The sequence below is a fragment of the Eretmochelys imbricata genome, chromosome 2 (genome assembly GCF_965152235.1).
Source record: "Eretmochelys imbricata isolate rEreImb1 chromosome 2, rEreImb1.hap1, whole genome shotgun sequence".
NCBI classification, from domain to species: Eukaryota; Metazoa; Chordata; order Testudines; family Cheloniidae; genus Eretmochelys; species Eretmochelys imbricata.
The window spans coordinates 90,870,309-90,883,668 of NC_135573.1; the positions used below are offsets into that span (position 1 = coordinate 90,870,309).

At 42.2% G+C, this 13,360-nt stretch overlaps 1 protein-coding gene across 1 annotated transcript in view; it reads left to right on the top strand.

Moving 5' to 3' along the window:
- The window catches only part of PRELID3A (PRELI domain containing 3A), a 40,112-nt gene that overhangs the window by 11,213 nt on the left and 15,539 nt on the right, over positions 1-13,360 (top strand). Inside the window, exon 6 of the mRNA XM_077810465.1 lies at positions 2,815-6,589. Within this exon, the coding sequence (XP_077666591.1) occupies positions 2,815-2,934 (120 nt within the window). The 3' untranslated portion in view covers positions 2,935-6,589. The remainder of the gene's footprint in view (positions 1-2,814; positions 6,590-13,360) is intronic.

The following is a 13,360-nucleotide window of genomic DNA, read 5'->3' on the forward strand; positions in this document are numbered from 1 at the left end:
GTCAGTTACACTATTTTGTAATGCATTTATTTCCTGTTGCATGTAGCAGCCTGCACTGCTCTGTTGTAGCTCGCATGCATGCTTCCCTATACTCTGTGAGAAAGTTTGCCAGCAATAGTACCAGCAAAACAAACTGAAGTGGTAACTCTGTGCACAGAGGGGAAACAGGCTGGGGGGGAGGAGGAGGAGAATGAGGAGTTTGTTGTGGCCCTTGGGCCTACTAAGTATCAGCAGGGAAGCTGGGAAAAAAAGACGACTATGAAGAAGAATAAGGGTTGCTCTGACTAAAATAAATTCAGTTTTAATTAGCCAAACCAAAAATATGCAAGTTGGTGTCCCTTTAACATGTTGGTGGCACTCATTATAAATGCTAACTTCCAATCCACTAACTTTTTGTAAGAACTGAAATTTCTCATGCTTGGTCTTGGCACATGAATGAGAATTTTTGATTCTATGAGTTTGTTTTTAATACTTTAAAATCGTTTCAGGATGGGGACTGTTTACTAGTGTGTGGGCAATTCCTAGCAAATAGTGACTGCTAACCGTAACATAAACATTGATAACTCAAAAAGAAAAGGAGTACTTGTGGCACCTTAGAGACTAACCAATTTATAATATAGCATTTGGATAACAAAGGGCTTTATTTCTAAACTTGGCATGTTCTTCCTGGTGATTGAAGATGCCGCCTCCTATTTCACAATCCATTTTCTTTCAATGAGGCTAAATGGAAATAGCATTTTAAACTTGTGCAGTCTTTTATTTTTCTTAACTTGAAAAAGACTGACTGGTTATTTGAATGTGCATCCACTCTAGTTCCCACTGGTTAGGGAAGAGGAGACCGTGGGGTAGGGACTCTTTTACAAAAAATATATATATATATTATATATATATACACTGTAACAAGTATACATATAGTGCTCTCTTAGGGGGTAACACCCTCTTTCTTCCTGCATTAGTAATATCCCCCAGCTATTGAACTTGTTCGCATGCATTGCAGTTTGTAAAGCTAATGACCTAATGACTCAATCACATAGCATACATTCTGGTGCTTCTTGCTGAACTGCCTGTGTCACAAGAGTTTAGTTCTTACTGAAATATTGTTCTGAGGAATCCTGTCATCTGATATCTGCTCATTTGGGTGCCATCCTGTATTCTGCACTGTCTAACCAGACCTAGTAGTATCTCTTCCTAGAATGCATTTTAGAATGAACTGAGTACTTTTAATCCAGCTGTTTCATTCATTAGGATGTATGTGTGGGTGGTAAAGTGAAGAGTTAATGGATAAGAATAGTAAGAACAGGACAGTATGTCCAGTGAAAAACACTGAGTCTCTAGAGGATGCCTTTTGTGGTAGTAATGATGTAAGAGGTTAAGGTGAGCTTGATTTTTACTTCTCTCCAAAAAGACTTGAAAAGCTTCTGACACTTGCTTGAAGACTAAGCCTGATATGCCAGGTGGGAAAGTACCTATGCCACCATGCCCTCATGCATACTGAATTTCCATCCACGTATCTTAAATCCCCTGGAAAAAATTACTACTTCTGTCCTTTTAAATAACAACACCTCCCTTGGTCTGTTCTATCACCCAAATAAATTAAATTCCACCTCCCCAATCAGTTCTACCCCAGTCCTCAACTTTACAGGGTGCTGCTGCCCTCACCCTCTTGCTCTTAAGGAAATGCCTGGGTCCCTGCACCTACCAAATATTCCCCTGGGCACTCTAATTGCATCAACCTTTCCTGTTAAAGTAGTAGTGTTTTAGAGGTTTTGTGGCCTTCCTTTCCCTCCCCGCCAGACAGAGGCCAGTGTCTCCCTGGTCTCACTCAGCCTATGTACATGGGCAAAACTTCTACTCACCCTGAGTAAATGGAATTTAAAAGCCCTACACTCCAGTACTTTTGATTAAGGAAATAAAAGTTGTACCCAACTCTAGGCTAGAAATTTCTCATTTTAAAGCTAATCTTCAGTAAGGGTGTGACTAGAGTCCAGCAAGTTAAGCATGTCAAATAAGTCTCTGACATGAATTCACAAAACTGGGCAGTGCACATTCTATGTGGCCAATTAAAATAAAGGAGCTGAACACTTATATTTAAGTTTTTAATTGCTCTTAGTTACAGCACTTTGTTTTCTCTGAGGCCTTCTTAAAATATTCTAAGAGTAGGAGGGAACAGGGCAGGGTGACAGAAAATTTAGTTGCCGTTTTAAAAAACATAGCTCAGTATATGCTGAAAAGTGACTCATCCATGAACTTAGAACTCCATGATACCCTTCCTACAGTCACTTTCTGACCAAATTTTGTTCTGACAAGTAGAATGTCTGTCTTGTTGTTTTTGTTTGTTTTCCTTAACTAACTACTGAGTTAACCTGAAAGTCCAGCTTGGTTCTTCCTGGCTCTCATCTTCAATAATCAAAAATTCTCCAAATGTAAATTTCTTAAAAATTCTGATGCATCAGCTGGACTAAAATCTATCTTAGTCTCAGTATATGTGTTGGCTTTACTATGCTAACAGAAAAAGCAAATGGTAAAAATATCCTTATTGTTAAAGTAACCAGTAATTTTACATAGACCCTCTTTTCCCATAACCTCACTTCGGTGTGGCACAAACTTTTTGCACATAAGATGAAGGTTGTGCAAACACTCCATTTAATGAAGCTTCAGTAAAAACTTGAAAAACCTCAACATAAAACCCCAAATAATGAAAAACTGGTTTCCTTTAGAGCAGTTCTGAAGTCTGACACAGGAAAGATATTGAAGTTTTAATTTTAAGTGGCCTTGTATCCATTTTGATACTAAATTCATGTCTTTTTCTGACAGGGTCGAGATGCCCTGGAATGGGTGATCGGCAAACTAAATACAGAGTTTGAGGAGTTAACATCATCAACACGGGTGAGCATGAAATCTGGAATGGCAGCGGCATCTGCAGCAGAGAACTGAGGCCACATAACACCAAGGAACTGTGACAGAACAACTTTATCCCATGAACTTTATTTCCTTAGATCTCTTTTCTATGGCTAACACCAGACTTTTATATGTTCATAGGAATGTCCAAACCCGAGAAAAATGTTTTTCTAGATCTTTCTAGGCTCCATATCAACTATTTGACCAGTGAAGACTAACATGAGCTCTTATGCTTTCCTTTATTTTCATTTAAATAACCCCATGTGCTGTAGCCAATTGAAACAAAATCTTTCTGGCAATTCTTAAAAATGCCAAAATGTGCCTTTTTATAAAGGCGGTAACTAGTAGGTTTCTTCTACCTTCTACCATCTGTTTTTTTTGTGCTCACTTTAAAAAAAAAAAAAAAAGTGTGTACATATATTTATTAAGAATTTCTTTAAAGCGAGCAGCTGCTGTATTTTATGAAGGGCAGATGGGTATAAAAGCACTGAATCTAGTGTTAGTCTTCGCTGCCGAAGTGAAATAACGAAAAGTGACACACTGTAAAGTGATGGAGCTATTTACTCAGGTTATCTGAAAAGCTAGTTCTTGCATGATGGTACTGCCTCTTGCATTGTTAAATGCAGTGTCTGAATGTGATACACAGGTGATTTATGTCTTGGATGTTTGGATACAAACTTCTGACAGATGCAGTGAGAATTTAGATGTGAATATAGATTTTTAGTTAGACTTTGTGGGGATAGAAGATTTTATTTTTGTAATATTTATTCACTGGTTCTAGTCTTTTTCTCCCCCTCTTCTGGAAGAGCAGCTGATACCTCCATGGAAAGCATTGGAAAACTATTGACTTCTAAAAACACAAGTTGGATTGCTTTCCAAAAGGTATGAAATCTTTGGCATTCTGTGGCATGGATACAGAAATGAGTGTTTGAAAGCTGCATAAGTTTCAGATGCAGCCTTCAACTGAAGGTAAATTTTTGATTTGTTGAAGAATTGGAATTTTTTTGTGTGTGCGCATGCAAAGGCTGAAGAAACGGTCTGTTGCAAAGACTTGATTCCTTGTGCAAACAGAACAAATGGTTTAGAAAACTACCTTTGAGTAAAAAATTAAAATTTTTTTATGGTAAAAATAAATAATTGTTCCATAACTTGCTTTGATTGGAGTGCTTTAAAATACAATGCTAGTTTGGTGGAAAACCCACCAAACACATGCACTATGTATTTTGGTAATTGCATTGTCCTCTTTTAAACTAAGAGGTAGGTCTGAAACTATCAAAGTACGCTTTCCTACCAAGAAAATATTTCTGTTTTTAAAAAAAAAAAATTTTTTTGGTTGGATAAGAATTAATCTTAGCTTTTCAGAACCCAGGAAATATTTACCTTTTTGTCTTCATGTTGATCTCGGATGTTCCCTGTATGAAACAGACACTATGCCCAGGCCTTAGTTCTGAAGAGGTTATCTTTCTCCAAAGGACAAGGACAACCTGCATAATACTGACATTTTAGCTGAAGTGAGTTCGCTGTCTAAGTGTTACATGATGTCCTTTCCTGGGGCGGGGGGATGCAGACAGGTCTAGTTGCAAAAAACGTTGTCAGCTCCTACCTTGCCATTTCATCCTGGCACATATGAGTGAGACACAACGGCCACAGCTGTGCAAATGAGATAAAACAGATGTGACTGACTTGGGGAAAGTTGTAGTAGTACAACATTCCAACACATGACTGTTTTGTTAAGTGGGAAGTGTTAAATGCGCAGGTGTGGCTATGCTGCAGTAAAACACCCATGGCTGAAGCAGGCTTACAGAGCTATAAAATTGTACCATAGACATTCACCCTTCACATCCTGGAGTCCAGGCTCCAGTCTGAGCCCAGACATCTCTAGTACAGTTTTATAGCTCTGCGAGCCCGATTCAGCTTACGTGGGCCAGCTGGTGGGTGTTTCTTGTTGCAGTGTAAACAATGCCTCCAGACCTGTCAGACTCTCTTAGCCCCTTGCAGTTTGCTGATCACCCTTGTATTGTGCCTAATGCTGCTGCTAAATTAAGCCTGAATTATTGCTTAGGGTAGTCTTAAAATCAATTTGCAGATATTAAAACACAGCTATCACTACCCCTGCAGCATTTGCTATTTGGCACCTTCCAGTCTTGCATATGACTGCTTCTGTCCCATCCTTCCTCTCCTTATTAGCTCTTGTAGGACAGCCAGTGGTGCTGCCCCTTCCAGTCTGCTTCAGACACACACTTTTTGGGCTACTCCACACTGCTTTATCTTGGCCCAAACCAATTACAAATGCAGTCAGGTCGGGGGGGTTCTCCTCACTATCTTGGGTGCCTCTCCCAGAAATAAGTTTCTATAGAGCCATGTTTGGTCACTCTCAAGCCATATGTGTGTTGAGGGAGGGGGAGGTGTTCTCCCCATTGTAGCTCCTGAGCTGCTTCCTCCGAGCTCCCTTGTGGCCCACCGTTCTCCATGGCTGCCTCAAGTAGCTTCTGGCCCTGTCTCCTGGCCCCAGAAGTTTCTCTCTTCCTCCCAACCCCTGCAACTGTTCTCCTTGGCCACTAGTTGCTCTGCACTTTTGCTGACCCCCTCTTTTGGCCTGAAAGGCCGTGACTTGGGTTGTAGCTATACTGGGGGAGGGAAGTTAATTCTAGCTGCTTCTTGGCTGTGCTCCCAAGAGAGCTGCTTAAGAGCTTCTGGGATGTTTGCCCACCTAATGCCCTGTTGGCCCATGTCACTGCCTCCATCCTTGTTCTGCCTCCCGCTTAGTCTGAGAATCATTCAGGGTCGGGAGGGCCCTCTGCTTTAAATCTCCTGAAAAGAAGATGCAAGTTGCATCCACTCTTAATTTGCTAGGCATAGCCTCTTGCACTGTGGTCTAATACCACCCACCATGCATATGTGTGCACCCTTGGGACCACCGAGTGATTGATGGATCACACTGCATTTTGTTCTTATCTGCATTACTAGATGTTCATCAGGTCCAGTGTTACTCGGGATCTATCTTGACCTCCACGGGGAAGCTCATTCTCTTTCATGCCAGTTGTCTGACTTTAGGGTTTCTATTTTCCTGTGGCTTGTCCAAGCTGTTTTCTGTTTTGCCAGGATCCTCTCTTCTTGTGAACAGCACTGCTCCAGTTATAGGTATGGTCCTTTGTGCAGTCTGTCCTTTCATCCTGTTCCTCCTCCTGTCATTGTGGTAGTTCTGTGGAGCCATTGTGCAGAAGGACCCTCGGCTGGGGACTGCATTTTCACAAGTCACAGCTGCATATTCCCAGTCTTGCACAAGTGTCCCACTTGGACCTGTGGCACTCACGTGAGCACCCCCCTCCTGCCCCGCATCCATCCACACAAAGTTCTATAATATCTTCAAACTCTTTGGCTGAAACAGACTCTGGTTAGTCTTCTATGTAAAATCTCTGATGGATCAGATTTTATTCCAGTCTTGCATTAATCAAAGTGCCCTGTAACTCTGGGCCCTTTTAATGTGGTCGTTCTCTCCTGTATAGGGCACGTCTAAGTCTACTTTCTCAAATGTTGAGGTGGAAAACTTACATTGCTACTGTGGGCTCTGGCACTGCAGACAGTGCCCAACAGAAAGGAGGAAAAAGCTTACACCGTTGGGAAGAGTTCAATCAAAACTAGAACCTAACCTGTCCAGCTCCTTTTGGCTCTGGGAGGTGATGCCAAAAACGTAAGTATTGAGCGAAAGAAAATCACTTGGCTCATTAAAGGGCAGGAGGTGCAGGGTTAGGTAGGAATCCTACACTATAGCACCATGAGGGTCGAAAGAAGGGATGGAAAGGAATTGAGGGGTTTGGTTGTTTACAGCCCAGCCTTTCCTCAGTTAGTGATATTGTCATTGCAGCTCTTACCCACATGCACATCCCTAAACAAGTAAGAGTTGAAGCAGACTTCTAAGGCTGTCTCTGCGTCCCACCTCACAGTTCCCTTTGGTTCAGAGTCTAAGGGTTTCTCTCCTTAAAGCATCCATGCTGGTGTTAGCTGAGACCATTTTGGAGCTGTCAGTTGTGTCTAATAGTGAATGTCCTGTTCTCCCTTGTAGCTGTGTGTCTATCTTGCACTTCCCTATGCCCCTTTTAAGATTCCTCACCAGTGCTGCGACTGCAGTTCCATAGTCTTCTATGCGGGGGCAGGGCTTGCAGGGGTGCTAGGGCTAGAGGTACTAGATAGGAAAGCTCACCTGGCCCGGGAAGTGCCAAGGCTTACTGTAAACAAAGCCCGAGCTTACTGAAAGTAGCTGAGGTAACTAGAAGAAATCCAGCTACAGCATTTCTGCCTCCTGAGAATTACAGATGACTGGGATCAGTTTTGTTGTGTAATTTATAAAATAGAGTACGTTAAACCCTGATCATCTTCATACTTTAACCAAGACCTTTCCATTAAATTAAATGCATTTAATCTTCCTTATACTTCAGACAACATTTAACTCTTATTATGGTGAAGGCAAGGATAATGGATACACGGTAACTCTTCCTCATCTCCTACTCTTCCCATTGTCCTCTCAGTTCAGACTGTAAACTCCTCAAACTATGATTCTCTGCCCTATCTGTAATATAAGGGGCCATGCACATCTATGGTGCTAAGTAATTACACAATCTACTAAAAATAACTACTGTGTATTGTTTTCTTTGTAGTAAAAACAGGCAAGCATTTGCTGCTTATGGATTCTCTCTCCCCACTCCCCCCCCCCCCATATTTCACCTAGTCTAGCCCAGGGAGCAGGAAATGGTGGTGGTGATGCAAGCAACTAGCTGAAACTATGATCTGCCCTGAGCATTTCCTTAAAGAGGATGCACAGATACGCTCATGTCTTGTTGTAGTTCAACAGGTGTAAACTGAAGGAGGAAGATGAGTAATTCTTCCCTGATGAATAGTTAAAGTTGAGCTTATTATGGGTTAATGGTGCCAGTGACATGGGTGGGAGGAACCATGTGTTTGACTTGAGGCTGGAAGTAGAGTGGGGAACCCTTAACTGTAGCTCAGGTTTCTTAGTAAATAATCCCACTTTTTTGTATATAATTTAGTTTAAGCCTTAATTTGGAATGTAAATTATCTGTGTCTATCTCCGAGCCTTGTCATAGTTTCTGCACAGAGTGGAGGTGGAGTCTTGGATGGGAGAAGTCAGGGGACAAGGAGTGGGGGAGAGATGGATGGGTCTGGGGGTCCCAGAGGGCCTGCCAGGGGTGTGGATAGGGGTCAGGGCAGGCCCAGGACAGAGAGCAGAGGGGGTTGGTTAGGGGGAGGGGGCGCCAGGAGGGGACAGTTAGGGGACAAGGAGCAGGGGGGATTGGAGGGGTCAGGCTGTTCGGGGAGTAACAGCCTCCCCTATGCAGCCCTCCATACTGTTTTGCACCCTGAGGTAGCCTCAGGCCAAAAAGTTTGCCCACCCCTGAGTTAGAGCCTATAATAGCAACCAGTATTTAGGGGGCACTAAGGCTAAGAACAAAAAACAATAATCACTATTTCAGCTCAGGTTACACAAAAGCCCATTATTAACTATTTAAATACTCAAGGTATGTTTTAACCATTCATTATGTCAAGAAAGCTGGAACTGGAGAATGCACCTTTTTAAGAGCTTTTTACTAGTAATGCATAAACTGCATTTCAGTATCACAGCATGAAAACAAGCAGAAAAACTCCTAGTGCCTTTCTTGCATATAAATAATTGCCCTCATCTCTTGGAAGCCATACAAAAGTACATGCACCATGACAGCTTGGAGGAAGAAGGGATTTGAAAAATTAACACTTCTGGTTTGTGTTTTATCCTTAAAGCCTGAGTTGAAATACTCTCCAAGGTGAAACTTACTGGTGGGACTCCTACTGCATGCAATTTATGGTGCTTAGGCTGTAAGCTCAGTGCAGGTGTCCTTTGTATGTAGTGCAAGGCTTAGCAAATTAATAGGCACCCCTGTAAGTTAATGCTAACTTCCATAGGCCTGGAAAGAATGAAACGGCTGCATACTGTGCTGGCAAATGTAGGCCCATTACAGATGAAATACTGACAGATAAATAGGACTAAAAAGTTCACAAACCTTCAGGTTAAGTTACTTCTGAGGGTGCCTATTACACTGCTACCCTGCAAGTCATCACTTCCATTAAAACCCCTTGCTTGATATGAACCAAATCCAGAAGGGCATGTGGGTGAGGCATGGGCAAAGATAAAAAAAAGCCTCCACTAATGGATGGCAGCCCTTTACCTGCTATGCAATCTATTTCAGGCACAGGACTGTGCTGCAGCAGAGCTGGGTTCTAGTCCCACCTTTGAGACAAGCTTCCTGTTGACACTGAGGAAGGAGGTGCTGTGATTCCCCCATCTGTAAACTGTGTATTACCTACCTCACAGAGGTGTTGCAAAGCTAAGAAACAAATCCATCTCCTGCGTTGGGGGGGGCAAAGTTCAGAGGTACTATGCAATGCCAGGGGGTAGGGAGGAATCGGGTCTCTAATGGAGTAGCTGTGTCTACTTTCCATAGCCTACATCTATTCTCAGTGCTCAGCCCAGCTCCTTGGGCCCAGGCCCTAGGTTACCGTAGGGGTTGTTAGGAAGGTGCAGCAGTACAAAGTACTGTTTCTAACACACAAGCACCCCATGTTTATGCAGGGGCTGGCCCTTTAGACTGGATTTCAGAAGTTTCTAGAACTAGAAGTATCCGATTCAAGACGGACTCTTTCAAAAACTGGTTTAACAAATGTTTTCAATGAAAAACAGTTTAGACCAGCAGGTGGCGAGACCACTTATTAGCCCTACAAAAAGGCAGGGTGGTAGTTGCTACACAGCATGGACAGGATTCCTCATTAACCTCTGAAGTGCTAGGTCTCATATACTTGCTGTGGTAATGTTACCCAGTACTGTGACCAATGGGAGATTAGGAGGTATCTGAAACCTTGGCCACACAGCATGTTGTGGTCTGCGTGGGCTGACCCTCATTAGTTCTGCATCTGTCACATAGTTAAAAGAACAGCCTGCCTGCCAACTAGAAACTAATATATAGACTAAACAAATGCAGCATCAGTTGAATAGTGCATAGGTCCCCTTTTGTGCACTTGCAGGGTGACTGTGGACTTGGGGCTTGTCTACACTGGCTACCTATGCTAAAGGATTCTCCCATCAGCGTAGGTCCAGGGTTCTCAAACTGTGGGTTAGGACTCCATTTTAATGGAGTTGTCAAGGCTGATGATAGTAAGATCCTCCTACTATTGGCCAGGCACCAGTGTGGATCTAGACAGGAGAGTGGTAAAATGTTCTGGACTGGTGCTAGCCCAATCGTGGGAAAATCTGTGACAACTGTCAGTATGCACAAGGCCTTGGCAGCATACATTTTACCTTCCTACATAATGGAAAGTTTGAAAACGGCTTGGGAGCTACCCACAGGAGAAATTGCTGATAAGTTGCAGAGAGAAAGAGACAATTTTAATAAGTGCAGTTCTTGCAGCACCTGGAGAGTCTTCTTATAAAACCCAGGTTCTAAAATGCATTTTATAAAACTATGGGCCAGATTCCATGGTCTGTTCAGGGTGCTTTGTGCTACTCTAGAACTCAACTGGCCAACAGAAGATTCCCTCTATCTAGAGGAATCCTCTGATGGCATGAGACTGGCAGCGAGGCTCCTACATCATCCTCCCACCACCCAGTATAGGGATACATCTGGGGGAAAGACAGAGAAGGGCGCCAGGATGCGTCTAAGTCTTGGCAATCCTCCTTCTGGAATGGCCTCTTCAGAGACATAGACGAATGAATGTAAAATGTAATACCTGTGCGAAGTTGCCATAGGGATGGAAGGGGTTCTAACAGCATCAGCTCATCACCCGTACAAATACTGAAGGAAAGGTTTAACTTCCTTACTTCTCTCAAGTTCAGGTGAATGGGCTCAGGCTGTAATAGGGCCTGACTGGCTTGTGTTTTGAAGAGAATGCAAGATCTATGTCTGGTTGGCTTTTTCAGTAGAGTGATCCAATAACACACACTAGCTGTTTTCTTATTCGGGTATTTTTTGTGAAATATTAAGGAAGATCAAAAGCATATTAGTGAAGTCAGAGGAAAACAAGGGAATGGAAAACAAGACTGCATGCCTGTGATTAATATTAACAATTCAGCAGCTCAGTTTTAACTTAGTTACATATCAAAGAAAAAAAATAAAACCAGCTTTCAGTCTTCTACATGGAAATGATTTAGAATTTAATGCTAAGATAAGAGGTACGCTGTTGCATCAGAATACAGCACCTTTCCCCTATCCACTGTGTGATGTCACTTTCACAAATACAATTAAAATAATAAAGACATTCCTAAAAGCTGCACAGAACTTCTGGATGAAGTTTAGCATGATTGCTACCTTCATGCCTGTCTAAAGTTGGAGCTTCCCCCACCTCCCTACCTATGCAGCCAATCCTAGAAGGGAGAATCAGAGAACAGACTGGTTTTTGGAAAATAAATTATGGTGTGTGTGTATTTTATTTCTTGATAGCCTTCCATTTTGGTCTTTGAAAGACTCCTAGTACGTCTCCCACAATGCACATCAACTACAGGCTCCAAAAAGATAGGTTGTGTGTAGTTATTTCAGATTCTGTAAAAAATTCAGCGCAACTGATCCATATAGGAAGAGTTAAAATTATATACAGCTCTTCAGCTTGTGATATGGAAGGTTTTGGTAGGAAATGGTCATACTGTACTTTTCTACTGCTTAGCAAAAGCAGTATTTTAATGCAAAACATACTTTAATGCTTAGAGTCCAGTGGGTCACATATGCAGTTATATTGCTATTCTAAAGACTATTTTGACCTGTTTCCTTTCCTTCATGTAGCCCAGTAAGTGTGAAAATCTTACTCATCAACACTACAAAAGAAACAACCATTTGACTTTTACAAAATCCTAAAAGGCCGTTCAAATTTTTCTTTACAATAGTTTGCACATGAATAATTAATACACACAAAGGCTATGCTCCAAAGACATTTTATTGTCCCCAGGTTTTTTTTTCTTCAGTAAAGGACTTAATGAAAAAACCCCATAAGCAATATCGTCACCATGAACGTTGAAAGAATTTGTTTTATACACATGAGAGCTGCCACAAAGGCCTGTTTGCTACCTTCATTGCAGCTGTTAGCAAGGCTGAGCTGGCTTTGAATTCTCAAGAACTGTTTTCATGTATAAAATACAAGACCATTGCATTGTCAATGACATTTTTTTAAACCCCTTTTGGGTCTCTGATGCACTTATACAAGTCCTAGTTTTATTAAACACAGAGGGAAAAAAAAAGATTTTAAAAACTCATTGAAATGAGCTCGCTGTGCTAGTCCCACAGTCTTTTCAACAGAAATTCATTTTACAATGTCTATGGAGAGAGGCTCAACTTTAAATCTAATATAATCAATATACATATAAATAAGACTCACTTTCTTTTTAAATCTTCATGGGAAAGTCAATTCCCATTGCTCAATGCATGACAGCTTTCTAAATATTAATAAATATATTACAGACATTTACAAACTTTTGTTTTTCTATTCTGACACAGATATGAAATTTAAGCCATAAATAGGACTTGATAAGGTACGCAGGTAAAGTGGACTGGTCCTTGACACTTGGAATGGGTTTCGGACACTAGCATGAACGGTGAGGTGGAAAGCTCAAAATAGTCCACTCCAGACTGATCCAGGCAAAGAGTGGACGGTGCTTCTTCCGCCTTTGCTTGAGAAAGAGAATTGCATTTCTTACTTTGTTTCCTCTACCAAAGTAAAGGCCAGCACATTGTACAAGAGTCTATTTTCCCTAATATAGATGGAAGCAACCAGCGTGGAAACCCCCCCAGAGATTGGCAGCTCTAGGGCAGGATTCCCCTCTCCAGGTGCTTGTGGGAGTCTCTGTGTGCTACCATCACACTGCCCTGGAGTGGCCGAGTCAGGCGGATGGGGGTAGAACTGGAAGCAGCCAGCCTTTGCACTCTGCTGCCCTCACACACTAATGGACTCTTAAGCTGACGACCATTCACTAGTTCACAGGACCATTTTTTGTTCTGTGTTTGTACAGTGCCTAGCACAACAGGGTCATGGCATGTGACTAGGTCTGCTAGGTGTTGCAGTATTACAAACACCACAAAGTTAGTAATGATGCTAGAAGCAGCATCAGCTCTCCTCTACAGCATCTATGAGGATGCACTGATATGGGAGAGAATATCTCACCAAGGAAGCCATGCTGCAGGGAGCAGGGATGATGCACAGAGGCCTTCATGGATGGCCCAGGATCTGCAGGGCTGGAGTCTGATTTCACTGCTCATATACTGGATGTGAGGCATTATGAGGCTATGGCTTCTATCACAAACCCCTCCCACTAGAAAGAAAAACGTGCTGGATACTCTGCACCCCTGAGAGCCTCAGAGACATCAAGGAATGCGTTTCCTGCTCCTGCAGCTTTTTCCAAGGGGCCATGAAAAGGAGCAGTAAATAGATGTAA